This window comes from Lupinus angustifolius, chromosome LG08 (genome assembly GCF_001865875.1).
Source record: "Lupinus angustifolius cultivar Tanjil chromosome LG08, LupAngTanjil_v1.0, whole genome shotgun sequence".
Classification (NCBI taxonomy): Eukaryota; Viridiplantae; Streptophyta; class Magnoliopsida; order Fabales; family Fabaceae; genus Lupinus; species Lupinus angustifolius.
In genome coordinates, this window is record NC_032016.1 from 8,584,877 (window position 1) to 8,603,290 (window position 18,414).

The following is an 18,414-nucleotide window of genomic DNA, read 5'->3' on the forward strand; positions in this document are numbered from 1 at the left end:
AAACAATCATGCAGTCATCTAGCTAGCTTAATCAAGCTGCCACCTAATTATTAAATATTAATACAGATTTGAATTTGAATCCTCAAACTCTGGCTAATAAATGTGGGGATGATTCATAATTGTGTTGGATTCTTGATATATTAACACTATATACAGTACTTGCTATAGTTACTATAAGAATATATGGGGTTTTAACTAGCAAAAAATATATTTGATTTTTCTATATAATATTTTTATATATACATACAAGCCCAGCATTTATTCTTCATCCAAGCACAAGTTGTGTTGCATGCTGAAAAGGTTGAAGTGTGGTCTTTGTGTGAAAGACGTACAAGTATAAACATGTGCTTATGACCCACCAAAAAATGAACAAGACAGATGCTTTATCATAAAGCTTATAGACAAAAGGCCAAAATGTAGGACTAACATAACTTCATTCCACCACAAACATGTAAGCATATCTTCAACATTCAGATTTTCTGAGGGGCCATAACACAGAAAGATACACACATTATCCAAATAAGACATATGTCCTTTGGGCTAAGAAAATCACTTCTATGTGAGGCACTGGGTTTAAGTTTGAAAACCAAATTGAGCAATAGAGCAGAGTTAAAGCCACTTTAAAGGGGGAACTAAAAGGAAACAACTCCCTATTGTTATTTTCTATATTACTTGCTCCATAAAAAAAACAAGATGTATTGACATTAGTGTAGATCATTCCAATAAAAGTTTTATGCTTTTAATTTGCCCAGATAGAGAACTACATTCTATTCGAAGTTTAATGCAATATGCAATGATTTACAATCCTAAAAAAAGCTTGTGTGTTATCATGCTGCATGCAAATGAATAATTACAAGTTTAACATTTGAATATAAGATCACACCATGTCTTTCGGTCTACCTTAGGTAGAGAGACACCAAGAACTGAGAGATGATTATGATTTCACTAACAACAGCAGCAGGGGAGTGTACGCCCATGAACGGGACAATATCTACCTGCAACCAGTTCTCTACAACTGACCCGACAACGGCACCAGCTAAGAGACCTCCTATGGTTATAATAGTAGCCTTCCCTGCAAAAATAAGCAGAATATAAAAGAGGAAGATGAAAAAGGGAAAGAATTGTGTTTATGCTAGTTTAAAATAATAATTAAACAGAGCTTATGATAGAGGTAAAAGGTCTGAAAGACTTAGAAAAAAAATCCCAACCACCTACAGCCAGGAGTACCATTTGTTAATGTGGTCAAGTTTTTCATCAGCGATAACTACCAAACTTTATTTCCCATTTCTTAATCCTTCCAGACTCGGCCATTTTCAAAGACAAAATCTCCATGTTAGGCAAATAAAGCACTCATCTGAGGGACTCAAGGAAAGGTATCAAGATTAGCAGCATCGGAATTGCAACATTGTATTAGCGGGTTTGCCTCGTTCCTTCTAACAAAACTGGTGGACTGGCTATAACATGGAAGACACTAATTGTGTGCTCCAGGTATAAATACAATGCAAATATGCAACCGGCTATAACATGGAAATGGAAGACACTAATTGTGTGGTCCAGGTATCAATACAATGCAACTATGCAAGTTGAGTCCAGCACACAAAATGTTATTGTGAATGGCTAAAAACATAAGTTAGTAGCCTTCTCACACTATTAGATCGACCATGAATTACCTCAGAAAACAATGTAGACAATGGCAGACACTAATTGTGTGCTCCAGGTGTCAATACAATGCAAGTGGAGTTCGGCACACAAGATGCTATTGTGAATGGCTAAAAACTCAGTAGCCTTCACAGACTATTAGATCATGCAAGGTCTCATTAGGCACATAGAACTTGAATTACCTCAGAAAACGATTTAGACAACAACAGAGTCTTATCCCACAGCAGGGAATTGCCCAATTGGATCAAACGACAACATCATGTCCTTTGCTTAAATCTAAAACCAAACTTTCAGTAACTTTAAAACACTCATTGCTTTATTTGTATAGCTTTCATCAAATGTTACAGTTTAAACTAAGGAAAACAATAAGGTAAAAGTCGTCATTTTAATTTTCTCTCGTTCTCCCACCAATAACGGACTTCCCTATGCTCTCTTTGTTTCCAGCATACAAGTCAACACAGATCAGCCATTGAGATAAGACGATTTTGAAGAGCATAATTTGATTAATGTATAGTAAATAAAATTATATAGTTTCAACTATCACTTTCTAAAAAATTAACATTTGATGAATATTGCCTAACATGAAACAAAATTCGGTTGCATTGCAATAATGATAATAGAGTGCACAATGTGCATGAGGGACCTCCTTACCCAACTTCACATTTTTTTTGGACATGAAGTAAAGAGAAGCTCCAAAGCTACCAGCCAAGATGAGACCAGGAACATCAGCTCCACCATAAGCTGCTGAGGGTGTAGAAACCCCATTAATGTATGTTAAACCCATTAAAGCACCATATACTCCAGCTTGTAACCCTAAATTACTGGTGGCAGCAGGTGACTCAATTGAAACAGGTGGATTTTTAATGGTGGATTGCAACCATTGAGGCATTGGTCCTGTAGCCGGGGACTTAACTCGTTTGACATCAGCATAACGAACACTGCTGTTCACTACTTTTCCTGCCCGCCGCTGAGTTAAGCTCTGCATAAGTAACATGTCATATGCAGCCTCAACCTGAAAAACACCCACCAAACACATCAATATGGTAATAGAATTTATCAAGTATTCTGAAAGAGGTTACTAGGGCCTAAAAATGAGAGATTCTAATGCTTTCTACAGCAACATGAAATCACCACCTATATGGGTGACCTTATCATTGTCAATGGCTAACAAACATAGTACTGCAAGTTCATATCTTACTGTTCAAGATCTTTACCTAAATGACACTGTTATTTTTTTTCCAACCTGTACTTACATACGTAACCAATAGCCACACATATCACAAGAGCGAAAATATTATAAAGTATAAAGCCTACTCAAGATGCTAGAAAGATGTGCACAAAAACATGACAAACACGTATGCAATCATAACCACTCATGGTTAACCCACCTGGTGAAGTAGCAGGGAGTAATTGATAAATAATTTGTCAAACATATTTAATCGATAAATGTATAGCCAATTCATAGTTCAAGTTCATGGTTAACTGCATAAAAGTTCAGTTGTTTTCTACATGTCTATGAGATTTCTGTATGTTTTTTTACCCAAGCAGTTATTGTTTCAGAACCATGTTTAGGGTCCGTTTGATTGAGCAGAAAGGAAAGTGGCAAGATGAAAATCAGAGAAACCATCAAAGTCGAGGCCCCGAATTAAAATAAGTTCATTCAACTTTCCAGCTTCTCATATGCTTGCTATAATAAAAGGGGTACTTGGAAGAACATTTTTGGACTTATCATGTAAGCACTTGAAAAGGTGTTTGGAAGAGCTCATGAAAATAGCTTAAGATCTCCCTATAAGCTCTATTTAGCTTATTTCAATAAGCTTATCAAAGAAGCTTATGAAAAAAAGTTAAACAGAACTTTATAGAAAGTATAAGCTCTCATGTGATAAGCATTTACTGATTAAGAGCTTAATCATTCATAAACTAAAAACACTTTTAGAAAGGTCACAATTATAATATAATAAGCCTCTATTGTAATTAAATAAACATTTAATTAAACTTTTTGCTTAAAACTTAAAAGCATCTTTCATAAACAAACAAGTGTAAAGTAATTTTACTTCCAAATTTCCCACTTTTCCCTTCTCAACCCAAGATGAAGCAAAATCCAATTCCCAACTCCATATTGAACATAATCAAATTCAACAAAAAGGGGTAGCATCAAATTCAACATAAAACAAAACCCACAAAAGAATTTCAAATCTTTCTACAAAAAAACAAGTACAAACCTGTGCAATGGTTTCGCTATTATCTTTACAAGTAGCGAGGATAGAGTTCTTAGCGCGTAGTATATCCTCAAAGGAAGCACCTTCTGACACACCCAACAGCTTCAACGCGTTCTCCAGCGACATCTCGAACGGTGCAGAGTCATCGGCTCTAGACCCAGCTTGAACCGGTGCAACCACTGTTCTGGTGGTTAAAGCACCTCGCTTTACGGCTCGCCATGGTTCGGTTGAGATTGGGTTAGCGATGGGAGGAGCGGTGAAGCGTCGAAGCGGGTGTCTGAAGAAGGGTGAACCGGTGTGGATACGGTTGAGGCGGAGGGAGAAAGTGAAAGCCATGTTGTGAGAGAAATGAAATGTGAGGCTTGGAATAGAAATAGAGAGAGAGAGTGTGTAATGAAATAATGAAAATAGTAACTTTAACCGTAACACTAACACAATATCAATCAAACATGTGTTGATTCAAGTGGTACCTGATTTAATTGTTAAAATTTCGATTCGAGTCTTGTAGATAAAAATATTCGTTAATATAATTAACTTAAATATTTATAGATGTTTTTGACTCTAACAGAATTCTCTCCGGTATGTGGATACATGTCGAAACCGAAAATACTAACACCTATACTAAACAATCACTTTTTTGTTGAGAGGACACTTGTTGCTTCACCCTCTCAAATCAACCTCATCTACTCATATTCTATAACTCATACGTATATTTACATCTATAAGGTGTAATTATCACCATATAGTACCATAACTCATACATGATTTTTTACTATATGGTGTAATTATCGCCATATCTATATGAAAATAGTAACTAAAATTCATACATGATTTTTTTTACTCCAGTTATCATTAATACTATATTCCTAATAATTATCATCAATATTATATATATATATATATATATATATTACAATGGTTGTAGTTTGAAAGGGTTTTAGAAACTAGTCATATAAGAGAGTATATCTTTATGTCCTATAAATTCTACAAAATGTCATGGTTACTTGTATTAAAGAGGAGTTAATTTAGTGATTAGCAAAACTTGAGAGGTGGATGTCTGATTCATCCAAGTGATATTTACTAAGAGGTAGGGCTGAAAACGAGCTGAATCGAGTTGAATTATAGTTTAACTTAGTTCAGCTTGATAATGATTTGTTTAGCTCGAAATTTGATTTAAGTTATTTTTTTAGTTCAAGTTTGGCTCGATTAAAACTCATGAACTGTTGGGTTCAGTTCGAAACAGTTCATTTTGATAACTCAAATAGTTAATTCAATTTTTTAAATAATTATATGTATATATAATATTGTGTATATATAATAACAATAAATATAAAAAATATTTTATATTATATATCGAGTTAGTTCATGAACTTAATGAGTAGAACTATATTTAATTCACTACTTCATTTAATTTATTAACCAAGATTATCTAACTAAATAATGAATTAATTCACTTCATTGTTACCGAAAGTTAACAAACACAATATCTAAATGAGATTTGTCCTTATGCTAAGGATACCGAGAAAATAAAAGAAAAATGATTAAGTTGGTTACTGTAAGTGAAAAAGACTTTTTTTCGTAGAGATAAAAATTATTAGAATGATCTCTTCATCTTGAAATGAATTACTCTCTTTAGCTATCGTTTGATAAACATTCTTGGTACAAGAAAATATGATATGAATTTACAATATTAATATATACAAATATATATCATTCATATTTTAACAATCATTAGTTTTAAACAAAATTGATATAAATAAGTGGTTGTCTTTTAACTAAGAATGTAAAAAACACTTAATATTGTTTGTGTTAATGATGTTTGTACTTATAAGTTCAAAAAATCAATGAACCACACCCATGCCAATACAATATCTTAATTATATGGACATATAATTGAACCCATCAACATCACTCAAATTAAGTCATAATTTTCAACCTTCAATGTTGTAGTTGTTATAATTATAATAACTAAATTATATGTTTGAAACCCACATTTAATTATTACTGGGGTGTTAAAGATATTTTTGTGTCTATCAATCTACATTTTTATTTTATGTTATTAAATATTTTATTTTAGCGAATTATAATATATTTTTTGTACTCATGTACGTTATATGTTAAAAAAATTATGTATTTATTATAATATAATTTAAAGTGAGATAAATGATTATTATGTTAATGACAATTATTTATGATTATATAATATTGACGTGTCGATAGACACTTCCTACTGACCGACCCACGTTCTTATTTTATGATATTAAATATTTTTATTATGTATTCAATAAGACAATTAAATGATTATTTATTATAATGTCTAATTTAATGTAAGATAGATAATCATTGCATCATTGGTATTTATTTAAGATTAAATGATTTTTTTTTAATTTAAAACAATATTAAGATTAAAATTGGAAATCTGAAATTATGACATAGTGATAATTACACTATATAGATATAAATATATAATCTGATATATATATATATATATATATATATATATATATATATATATATATATATATATATATATATATATATATATATATATATATATATATATATATATATATATATATATATATATATATATATATATATATATATATATATATATATATATATATATATATATATATATATATATATATATATATATATATATCAGATTATATATTTATATCTATATAGTGTAATTATCACTATGTCATAATTTCAGATTTCCAATTTTAATCTTAATATTGTTTTAAATTAAAAAAAAATCATTTAATCTTAAATAAATACCAATGATGCAATGATTATCTATCTTACATTAAATTAGACATTATAATAAATAATCATTTAATTGTCTTATTGAATACATAATAAAAATATTTAATATCATAAAATAAGAACGTGGGTCGGTCAGTAGGAAGTGTCTATCGACACGTCAATATTATATAATCATAAATAATTGTCATTAACATAATAATCATTTATCTCACTTTAAATTATATTATAATAAATACATAATTTTTTTAACATATAACGTACATGAGTACAAAAAATATATTATAATTCGCTAAAATAAAATATTTAATAACATAAAATAAAAATGTAGATTGATAGACACAAAAATATCTTTAACACCCCAGTAATAATTAAATGTGGGTTTCAAACATATAATTTAGTTATTATAATTATAACAACTACAACATTGAAGGTTGAAAATTATGACTTAATTTGAGTGATGTTGATGGGTTCAATTATATGTCCATATAATTAAGATATTGTATTGGCATGGGTGTGGTTCATTGATTTTTTGAACTTATAAGTACAAACATCATTAACACAAACAATATTAAGTGTTTTTTACATTCTTAGTTAAAAGACAACCACTTATTTATATCAATTTTGTTTAAAACTAATGATTGTTAAAATATGAATGATATATATTTGTATATATTAATATTGTAAATTCATATCATATTTTCTTGTACCAAGAATGTTTATCAAACGATAGCTAAAGAGAGTAATTCATTTCAAGATGAAGAGATCATTCTAATAATTTTTATCTCTACGAAAAAAAGTCTTTTTCACTTACAGTAACCAACTTAATCATTTTTCTTTTATTTTCTCGGTATCCTTAGCATAAGGACAAATCTCATTTAGATATTGTGTTTGTTAACTTTCGGTAACAATGAAGTGAATTAATTCATTATTTAGTTAGATAATCTTGGTTAATAAATTAAATGAAGTAGTGAATTAAATATAGTTCTACTCATTAAGTTCATGAACTAACTCGATATATAATATAAAATATTTTTTATATTTATTGTTATTATATATACACAATATTATATATACATATAATTATTTAAAAAATTGAATTAACTATTTGAGTTATCAAAATGAACTGTTTCGAACTGAACCCAACAGTTCATGAGTTTTAATCGAGCCAAACTTGAACTAAAAAAATAACTTAAATCAAATTTCGAGCTAAACAAATCATTATCAAGCTGAACTAAGTTAAACTATAATTCAACTCGATTCAGCTCGTTTTCAGCCCTACCTCTTAGTAAATATCACTTGGATGAATCAGACATCCACCTCTCAAGTTTTGCTAATCACTAAATTAACTCCTCTTTAATACAAGTAACCATGACATTTTGTAGAATTTATAGGACATAAAGATATACTCTCTTATATGACTAGTTTCTAAAACCCTTTCAAACTACAACCATTGTAATATATATATATATATATATATATAATATTGATGATAATTATTATTTATTAAGGAATCTATACAACTTATCATTTTTTGTAGCACTAGACAACACAAAATATTATAAAATAATAATTTTTCATTAAATAAAAGGACATAAATTATCAACTACACTTAAATAATTCAAGGTTATCACATGGATAAAGTACATCCTCAATTTACATATAGAAATATATATATTTAGGAGAGCTAGCTCCAAAGAATATTCCCAAATAAGATTGCATTTGGTGAAAGATATGTGTGGGTAAACAAAAAAACAAATATATTTGTCTAACATTATATCCATTTTTTATTTCCTATTGGTATTCTTACACTCGAGACAATCATGTTCGAGTCAAGAATATCCACAGGTATGTGAGGTTAGCTTTTTCAGCATATAATTTTTTCATCCACATATACCCATTTAATGTTAATGAGTTTTTTAAAGGTAAAAATTAATTTTATTTCTGTTTTCCTTCTACGAATATGTTTAGGAACTATGCAATTAGTTTTGGGAATAATATATATCTATCCTGATATATAAAAACATGATTAAGGGGTAAATATATAATTGCACATGCATAATTTTTATATTCCAATTTTGTCATCAACTTTATCCAATGCTTTTTATATTTGTCTTTGTAATATATAATAGAAGTTGCGAATAACTTTGTAACATATATTGCGAATAATTTTGTACCACACATGTTGCATAAAACATAAAAACAAATGAAATTAAATTAGATTTTATATATTCTCTTAACTTCATAATTCCACAATGTCAATAAATGGTTGATGACTTTGATGAAAAGTAACCTATGTATCTTTGTTGAAATTTTAAGAAATTTATAGGCGAAAATTTTATAAAAATATTAGGCATATATTTGATATCAGAAGAAAAAAAATACGGGTCGACAATTACGGAGTACCGATCGACACACTAGTAAAAATAAAGCGAGATTTTAAATTAAAAAAAAGAAAAATCTATAAATGTATCATAAACTTTTATGCCTTCTACAAATAATTATTATTGACTTTTTTTTTCATAACTACTCATTAAATTTTTAAATTAATACAAATTAAATTTTGTCATTCAAGTATTCTTTTAAATCTCCATTGTTAAAACTTAATTTTTTATATAACAATAGTATTATATTAACTATTTTAACTTTGAAATTTATTTATTCTCTTCTTCTCAATCAATTATATATTTTGATGACAATTTATTCCGAATATTAATACTGGCTAATCTGCATTGTTACATTGTCACTATTATGAATTTAATTATAGAAATTTTCTTATTATACATGAATAATTTAACAGTATATTTATATAGTGATCAATTTCACAAATGATAAAGTTTAAATGTTAATTAAATAGAAAAATAATTTATTATGATTATTTATAAAACAAGTTCAAATTGTTTTTTTCACTTTTCCCTAAAAAAACTTTAATCACCCATAACATCAATGAAGTGTCACCACTTATTTATGTCCTCTTAGAATAAAATAAATAATTATTCTTCTCGAAGTGCCACCATTTTGATTGATTGAAAAAATATATTTAAATTATTTTTTAATAATTAAGTATATGTATAATCATTCTAAAATGAGGATGAATTAATACTTGTCCAAAAAAAAAAGTCACATATCATTCTCATTTGTCTTTAAATTACTGGACACACATAATAATAAAGTGTTTGATTTAATAGTGTAAGATCTTCCAAGATCTTTATGATAATCAAAAGATTAATGACTCAATTTTAAGAGTGACATTTATTGGAAGGCAAACAACTTAAAAAATGAAAAGGTTGAATTCCTTACATTTGATAATACTAATTTTTTTACTCAATTCATTATTCACCACTATTATTTATATTAACTTTTATATTAAAAAATCAATAATGAAATGAACAGTAGATGAACGATGTAAAAACTTTTAATCTGTAATTGGGTATAATTTATTTTTTCTTTCTCTTTTTTGAATAAATTAAAACAATAAATATAATTAAATAATTTACTGTTATTAAATTTTCTGGTCCATAGATCTGTGTTCTCTCCTCCCCGAATCAGATCACAGAAAAATCAGTTACGCTTTTCAGTTTCCTCTCCCATTCTCCATTTTCTCATTCCAAAGGTACTTTCACTTTCTCTTTCTTCGATCTTACACTTATATTTTCGTTTCTCGATCTTTGTTTTTTTGTTTTCCCTAAATCTTACTGCATTTTTTTTGATGTATGATGAGGTTTGGATATCAAACTAGCTCATAGTTTGATGATCACTTACCAAATGAATTAACTCTACCTGATTTCAAAATTTGAAGATTATTCTCGTCTTCCGCCGCTTAATTCAGAAGTGATTCGATTCTGAGAATTCGTTTTGCTTTTTATGTAATCCTTTAAAGTTTTGCGCATTAATGAAGTGTAATTTGTGTGGTTGAAGTTAGATTAAATTTTGATTGTTGGTTTTTGGATTGAGTTTTTGTTGTTGTGCTTGTTTCATTATGGCTGTTGTTTTTGTTTTTATCTGTGTATTTATTAAGTTTGGTGTTTGCTCTGTCCGAATTCTTAATGGAATCTTTGTCTTTTTTAGCGTTGATTCTCATTTGTGATTTTGGTTTGTCATGTATTGACTTTTATAAGATTCTGTTTTTTTCCTTTTATTGTTTTGAAGTTTCAAAATGGGTGTGGCTCAGAACAATATCGATGTGGAGGATGGTAACTTGGAGATTGGAATGGGTATGTGTCCTATCACTTTAATTACCTGTCTTGTTAGTTTTCAATCATGATCGATTTCTCTCTGAGTATGTAAACACCAATCATTGGTAAATGAAGAAAAGGAATTTAATGCTTTCCACTATGAAGAAAAGAGATATTTTTGTAGACAAGGCTACTTGATTGATCTTATTCACTCTGTTAGTGAGCAGTTTCACCCTAAATTATTTGTTCATTCATTAACCTTGCAGAATATAGAACTGTATCAGGAGTTGCTGGACCGTTGGTCATTCTCGATAAAGTTAAGGTAATGGTTGTGTGCTCTGATATTATAGTCTTTTAATATATATATAATATGTGGTGTGTGTGTGGATGACAATGTCCTGCACTATGCATGAAATGACTGTTATATTCTGACCACCTGCACCAGGGACCTAAATATCAAGAGATTGTTAATATTCGTTTAGGAGATGGAAGTACTCGGCGTGGACAAGTTTTAGAGGTTGACGGCGAAAGGGCTGTTGTTCAGGTGAGTGCGTATAACTTCCATAATCATCTTTTGTATGCACCTCTAAGATTCCCCTGCTCTCTCAATCTTCCCGAGTACCTTTCTTTGTTAGAAATGCCTTCATTGTTCTCCTTTCTATACACATGTAGCTGTAGTGACTTTAATAGCAAATAATTTTCAGTGTTTAGTTTTACTGTTCTACACTTCTACTGGTATCATTAATATAATTAATATAAGTTTAAAGTTTATTCACTTATTTTAACTACTGGCCAGGTCTTTGAAGGTACTTCTGGGATTGACAATAAATTTACAACCGTGCAATTTACTGGAGAGGTATAAACTGTTTGTTATTACTGTTACCTATATTCAAAAGTATATGTAAAACAATGCATACACATATTAATGTGATATTTTCACGGAAATATCTGCTATTTTGTGACTCATCTCAGTACACGAACTCTCTTAATTCTCTAGGACCTAGAATATGTATTACTAACAGTTTGGAAGTTGTAGTTGGCTACTAGAAAATATAGTCTGGGCCGATTGTTGGCTAGTCTTTTAATACAATGTTTTCTAAATTATCACTGATTGAATAATAGGATCCAAGTATAACCATCCCATAAGCTTGCCATTTTTTTAAACATGCAGGTTGGTTTCACTAGTATCAATATAAATTATGCTGATTATCAATTAATTTTATTAAGTGATACATCATACATTATGTATCTGTTTTTTTCTGCATGGTAACTTGACATTTGGAGTGGACAACGGATACTTCAATTTGACTATTTAATACAGGCAAACCTAGAAATTGTGAAAGCCAACCTCTAATTAGAAAATAGAGGAGGGATTGTGATACACTGAAACTGTATTATTCATAAAGTTTGACTGACTACTTATGTGTTAATATCTTCTGTAGGGTTAATCCTCAAGTGTTTTATTCCACTTGTTTTATCCCCTCATAATCTTGCTACTACCAATTTAGCCATGGAACTAGAATTCTTCCTTTTAATTTTTATTCTTTCATTTTCTTTTGTGTTTCTTTTATTGTATTGGAATTAGTTCATTCCACCATTGACTTCCTCCTTTTTCCCTCGTTGATGGCCCCACAGGTCTTAAAAACTCCTGTTTCTCTGGACATGCTTGGGCGCATATTTAATGGTTCTGGAAAACCAATTGACAATGGTCCACCGATCTTGCCCGAGGCTTATTTGGATATTTCAGGCATTCAACTTTTTCAGGCTTGCTTTACAAATTGTTTGTTGTTTAATGGCTTGTTTTTCCCATAACATTTTTTCTATAATTCAGGAAGTTCCATCAACCCTAGTGAGAGAACCTATCCCGAGGAAATGATACAGACAGGAATATCTACAATTGATGTCATGAATTCTATTGCTAGAGGTCAAAAGATCCCTCTATTCTCAGCTGCTGGTCTACCCCATAATGAAATTGCTGCACAGATATGTCGTCAGGCTGGCTTAGTCAAGCGATTAGAAAAGTCTGATAATCTTCATGAGGTGCTGCTTCACTAAAGTGCATTTTGTTCTAATATGTTAACTGCATTATGAAGATGGTGGTTATTCTTATAGACATTCCTTTATGCAGGGTGGTGAAGGGGACAATTTTGCCATTGTGTTTGCAGCTATGGGAGTTAACATGGAGACTGCACAGTTTTTTAAACGTGACTTTGAGGAGAATGGCTCAATGGAGAGAGTGACCCTTTTCCTTAATCTGGTAAGTTTGCTGGTGTTCCCATATTCCTCTTTTATTTTGTACTTTTTCATCATCTTGATTTCCTTTCCAGTTATTGTGAATGTATATTTAAAGTTAAAGAAAACAATGGTCCGTATTTCAATATTGTCTTGTAGTACATCTTGGAACTTGCTAATTTTATAGTTTTGTTTTATTGTTGATCCACGTAGCCGACCTCCTAGTGGGATCAAGGCTTGGTTGTTGTTGTTTTGTTGTTGATTTTTCTTTGGATTTAATATTATGACCCAATTTTTTATTACAAAATAATATAAATTACATTTCCTCGTGGTATTTTTAAATCTAACATATTGATTCACTGATATATATATATAATACTTATGCAGTGGTAGTATGTTCATGATTACTGCAGACGTATTTTTCTCGAAGCTAACCTAAACCAAGTACATCCTTAAAATTTAGAAAAAAGTAAAAAAATTGAATGTTCTAGCTGGTGAACATCTGAATGATAATGTAGTTGCGTATTGTTTTTGTTATGAAAAATGTACACAACCTTGAATTTTTTAAAGTGGATCATCATAAAGACAAGGTTATACATTGGGAATGACATCTTTTTCATTAATAATGGATTCAAAGGAGGCTTGTACTGATAATTTTGGGATTTTGATTTCATGACTTGCATGAGCGAGCTGATCCTTAAAATGCTCGTTCTCTTGCTACTGTGATTTTTTACAGGCTAATGATCCTACAATTGAGCGTATCATCACTCCTCGTATTGCTCTTACTACTGCTGAATACTTGGCTTATGAATGTGGCAAACACGTTCTTGTGATCCTCACAGATATGAGTTCTTATGCTGATGCTCTTCGTGAGGTAATATATCTTCAATTGTAATTCATTAGGAAAAATAAGCAACTAAAGGAAAGAAGTGAGATAGGAAACATTTTACAGCCTTTACCATTCTCCTGTTATTTTTTTTTATTTCTCCATATTTCAATAATTTCCAGAGGCCTGCATGCTAATTAAAAATTACATTGCTCATCATTTTCTCTTATCCTTGGATATTTGTTGGAATTGGCAGCCATCACCGAAGAGGGGGTGAATTGGGTGTTTATGAAATTTATAGAAAAAACTCTAAAACTATTCATTTTCAAAGCAATCAAATAGTATGAGCGACACAAACAATATGTTGCGTGAATAATAGCAGAGAGCCAGAGAGTAAACCATGAAGAAAATTAAAGAGTTAAGGGTAAAGAGTGAATGCAAACCAAGGTTATCCTGGTTTGGTCACTGACTAACAGCCTACATCCAATCCCTGAGCTATGCCGCTAGGATTTTGTTGTATTAATAATTGGAGTTCCATAATCCAATCCAATCTTGAGCATACTGAAAACTACTAGGATGCCTCACTGGTCGTAAGGGGCCTCAAATGCTCACAATAGGGATTCCTCACCTTATTACACCGAAGGATGCCTAGCCTTCACACTTAGGGATACCTCGCCTTAAAACTAATGGATACCTCACTTTTAAAAACTATAGGGATACCTTACATTTAAAAACTATAAGGATATCTCATCCTATACTATGAAGGACACCTCACCCTCTAGGGATACCTCACTGATAAAGATGATAAAGGATGTGTAAGCACTCTCAAAGTGCAGATGATACAAGTTGAAGCACTATGATAGAACAATAATCAAGAACTCAAGGTTTTCAAGTGATTTTAAGAGTAATAGAGATGAAGATGGACTGGCAAAGGTTGATAGGTTTAGGTTATTGTGCTGTAGTTGTTCTCCACGTTTTTCATTCAGAAAAGTAGGTTCGATCAAAACAACAACGACAACAACTAAACCTTATTCCGAATAGGTTCGATCAAAACAAATAAGGAAAAGTTTTCCTCATTAATTAGAATTTAAAATCTATTCATTGCTGTGAAATTCAAAGATGTAGTACTTGAGTACACGACTCTCTTTAAGAATTTTCAAATGAAGGTACTTGGGTACCTCTTCAAGTGCACTCAAATACGTTTTCCCTGGAAAATCTAATTTGTGGCAATACACAATGTACTCGAGTACTTGCTTTAAAACATAAAAATCTAGCAATAACTTTTAAACATAGAGCCATGACATGGCAAATTCATTATGAAGCTTGCTAATGGATAACTGTAAATACTCAATTCCTTTAAGCTTGAGGGATTATTTCATTTCAAGAGGATGACAATCCATGTTCATTAAAACTCAATGAAATCAATGTCAAACAAAGGTTCAAGGTTATTGGACTATCTTACAAGAGTTCCTAAAGTTTGATGCTTGCATCATGTGAGCATTCACCTTCTTGTGGTTGGTCCTTGGGCTTCTTAATGCCATCCAAGCTTCCAAAGATCTTCCCATGGAACTTTCAAATGCTTGGTTCATCTTGCCATTGCCCTCCAACATATTTGGCTCTTCTTTCTTGATCCCATGCTCCCTTCTTGATAGTTGGACTATTATAGAACATAGCTTAATTACAAAGTAAATTAGTACTATATCATATATATATTGATCACTACTTTATTATAATATAGGTGTCTGCTGCCCGAGAAGAAGTACCAGGAAGACGTGGTTATCCTGGTTACATGTATACAGATCTTGCAACAATTTATGAACGTGCAGGAAGAATTGAAGGGCGGACAGGCTCTATTACACAAATTCCGATTCTAACCATGCCCAATGATGGTAATGAAACATTCAACTTTATCAGCTATATTGCATAATTCTTTCTTGATACTGACTGACTGCATTTCTGTTTCTTCACAGATATTACACATCCAACTCCTGATCTTACTGGATATATTACCGAGGGTCAGATATACATTGACAGGCAGCTACATAATAGACAGGTGGGTTATGTTGTAGCTCTCAACTATAATGAATATTGTACACCATGTTGGATTAGTTGTTGGAAATAGTTTCACGAGAGAATTTGGTGCAGAATACATCCTACCATTTGTAAATTCTCCATGAGAGAACTTTGTCCTTTCTTCCAATTTGTAAATTCTCTTTCTATACTTCCATAGCTTTAACCAAATGTCTTGATTTTATTTTTCCATCAACACATCAATCTGACATGCTGTGACATATGCGACCTGTTAGATTGTGTAGGATTTTTGTTGTAAACTGTCCTTTCATTGGTACATAAAATTGAATCAGCCTTTTCTTAACTTCCAAATCTATTCTGTTTATTAGTAGTTTTCCAATCAGTCAAACTGACATGGTAAATTGCTTGCATTTTATATTGATTGTTTATGTGTTTAATATTGAGACGGAGACTAAACATTATAATCCTTTTTATTGAGCAGATATATCCACCAATCAATGTCCTTCCATCTTTATCTCGGTTGATGAAGGTAAGGTTATTTTTTATTGTTTGATATCCCGGTGCTGTCAAGTGATATATATTTATTGTTTTTTAATTAAAAAGCAAGTGGTTTACACACTAATGATGCATCATTGCCCACCTCTGCAGAGTGCTATCGGTGAGGGGATGACAAGAAAGGATCACGCTGATGTGTCCAACCAGGTCTAATTTTGTTTGTTCATTGTAGTACTTTTTTTGTTTGTTATGATGAAGTATCTTATTGGTGTTATTTTCTCTCTTTTCAGCTCTATGCAAATTATGCCATTGGAAAGGATGTCCAGGCAATGAAAGCTGTGGTTGGAGAAGAAGCACTTTCCTCTGAGGATCTGGTCTCTAATTTCTCTCTAAAGATATTTTGTCTGATTAAGTGAAATTGCCCTTGAAGTGGTTATTAATGAAATTCTTCTTTTGTTTTCCATTTCATCAATAGTTGTATCTGGAATTTTTGGACAAGTTTGAGAGGAAGTTTGTCGCCCAGGGAGCTTATGACACCCGCAATATTTTCCAGTCTCTAGACCTTGCATGGACTTTACTTCGGATCTTCCCTCGTGAGCTTCTTCATCGTATACCAGCCAAGACTCTTGACGCATATTACAGCCGTGACGCCAGTAACTGATGATCAAGCAAGTTCAAGCACCTTGATCTTCTACTCAATCAGCACCTAGTGTCATAAGCAATTAATTAATTAATTTGCTTTCTTGCCCAAAGTTCATATTTGTTCTATCCATCATAAATAATAAAGGATTTAGTATGTTTGAGTGCCTCACATTTCCAGTCAGTTAGTCAGAAAGAAGAGACCCCATAGATATTATGATGATTCTTATGCCTTTTTTTCTTTTGGTGAGGGGAAACATTAGTTGTATTACATACATAGTTTTGGGTGGTGTTAATTGCATTGAGGGTTCATTGCTGTTGGATTTTGTGGAGACTTCTTTCCTAGTTCATGTTGGTTGTTTTATAAATGTTAATTTATCTTGTAATTTGATTATTTATGATATTTATAATCAGGGTACTTGTCAGTTCATTTATTTATCTGTTTTTGCTTCATTGATTTTGATTTTTGGGTTCAGGGGAATTACCAAACACATCACCTTGCTGTTCTAACTATAGTGAGTCAGAAAAATCCTCATGTTACAGCAGATTGCCACTGCAATGAAATAATACTTTATTTTTTATTTCATTTTGATGTTCCATGACTTTACATTAATCTTCAATATTGAAGGTTTAAAAAAAACGAATAATTCTAAATCTTATAAGATTGTTCCAAACACCATGCATACTCCATTGATTTAACATGAATAACAGTAACTAGTTGAATATGAATTTTAACCTATCTGTCAAATATTAACGGTTGCATGATTTGATAATAACATTTTCCCCATATACATGCAAACAAAGTCTCCACCCCAATTCTTATGCTATTGAAGTGAGTTAGGGGCATTTGACTACAAGTGTAATCCAATGATACCAACTTATGTTTATGGGAGATATATGTTTAATTGATCTAAAATGGTTAGGTTCAAATTGATTTTTTCTTTTGTCAAAACCTAATCAAAACAACATAAAAACAATTTGGTTGGTGTGACTATGGCTATATTATCAAGTTTCTCATATTAATAATAGCTAATATATAAATTTTATTATCAATTCTCATTGAGATTGGTGGTCATCCTTAACTTTATATAGGGAATGACATTTCATATTGTCAACTTTTCAATTTTCATAATAAAAATCAAACTATAACTAAAAGACAGGATTGTCTTCGGTACGAGAAATGTCATATAAGAAATTAAAATCGAATGTAAAACAATCATATTGGAGTGATTAAAATTTGTGATTTTTTTGTATTTAATATAAACCCAATGAGTAAAACCGAACCAATTTGTGGTCCAATTGACAGCACCAATGCACCATAGACCCAAAACAAAAACACAAAGAAAACCCTTTTGATGATACTGTGAGT

At 30.9% G+C, this 18,414-nt stretch overlaps 2 protein-coding genes across 3 annotated transcripts; one reads left to right on the forward strand and one right to left on the reverse strand.

Annotated features, from left to right (window-relative positions):
• LOC109354898 (protein CHAPERONE-LIKE PROTEIN OF POR1, chloroplastic) lies at positions 718-4,287 on the reverse strand. The gene is made up of 3 exons (XM_019597703.1): positions 3,882-4,287; positions 2,311-2,671; positions 718-1,072 (listed from the first exon to the last, which is right to left on the reverse strand). The coding sequence occupies exons 1-3, from the start codon at positions 4,212-4,214 to the stop codon at positions 897-899; spliced, it is 870 nt and encodes a 289-aa protein (XP_019453248.1). The 5' UTR covers positions 4,215-4,287; the 3' UTR covers positions 718-896.
• Positions 10,140-17,427, forward strand: LOC109354508 (V-type proton ATPase subunit B2-like). Of its 2 annotated transcripts, none has more exons than XM_019597066.1 (15): positions 10,140-10,260; positions 10,797-10,861; positions 11,089-11,144; positions 11,268-11,366; positions 11,619-11,678; positions 12,458-12,569; positions 12,654-12,862; positions 12,951-13,079; positions 13,791-13,928; positions 15,619-15,769; positions 15,851-15,933; positions 16,393-16,440; positions 16,560-16,613; positions 16,697-16,780; positions 16,882-17,427. In XM_019597066.1, exons 2-15 carry the CDS (start codon positions 10,804-10,806, stop codon positions 17,065-17,067), a joined length of 1,467 nt encoding a protein of 488 aa, XP_019452611.1. In that variant the 5' UTR covers positions 10,140-10,260; positions 10,797-10,803; the 3' UTR covers positions 17,068-17,427. The 2 variants fall into 2 exon arrangements, with proteins under 2 accessions (XP_019452611.1, XP_019452612.1); XM_019597067.1 differs by having other exon boundaries at positions 10,173-10,258; positions 10,792-10,861.

Coding starts and splice junctions, on each gene's coding strand:
- LOC109354508 (XM_019597066.1), top strand. CDS start 10,804: ATGGGTGTGGCTCAGAACAATATCGATGTGGAGGATGGTAACTTGGAG. Junction 11,367..11,618: donor GCGAAAGGGCTGTTGTTCAG/GTGAGTGCGTAT, acceptor ACTACTGGCCAG/GTCTTTGAAGGTACTTCTGG. Junction 15,770..15,850: donor TCTAACCATGCCCAATGATG/GTAATGAAACAT, acceptor GTTTCTTCACAG/ATATTACACATCCAACTCCT.
- LOC109354898 (XM_019597703.1), bottom strand. CDS start 4,214: ATGGCTTTCACTTTCTCCCTCCGCCTCAACCGTATCCACACCGGTTCA. Junction 2,672..3,881: donor ATAGCGAAACCATTGCACAG/GTTTGTACTTGT, acceptor GGTGTTTTTCAG/GTTGAGGCTGCATATGACAT. Junction 1,073..2,310: donor CAAAAAAAATGTGAAGTTGG/GTAAGGAGGTCC, acceptor TTATTTTTGCAG/GGAAGGCTACTATTATAACC.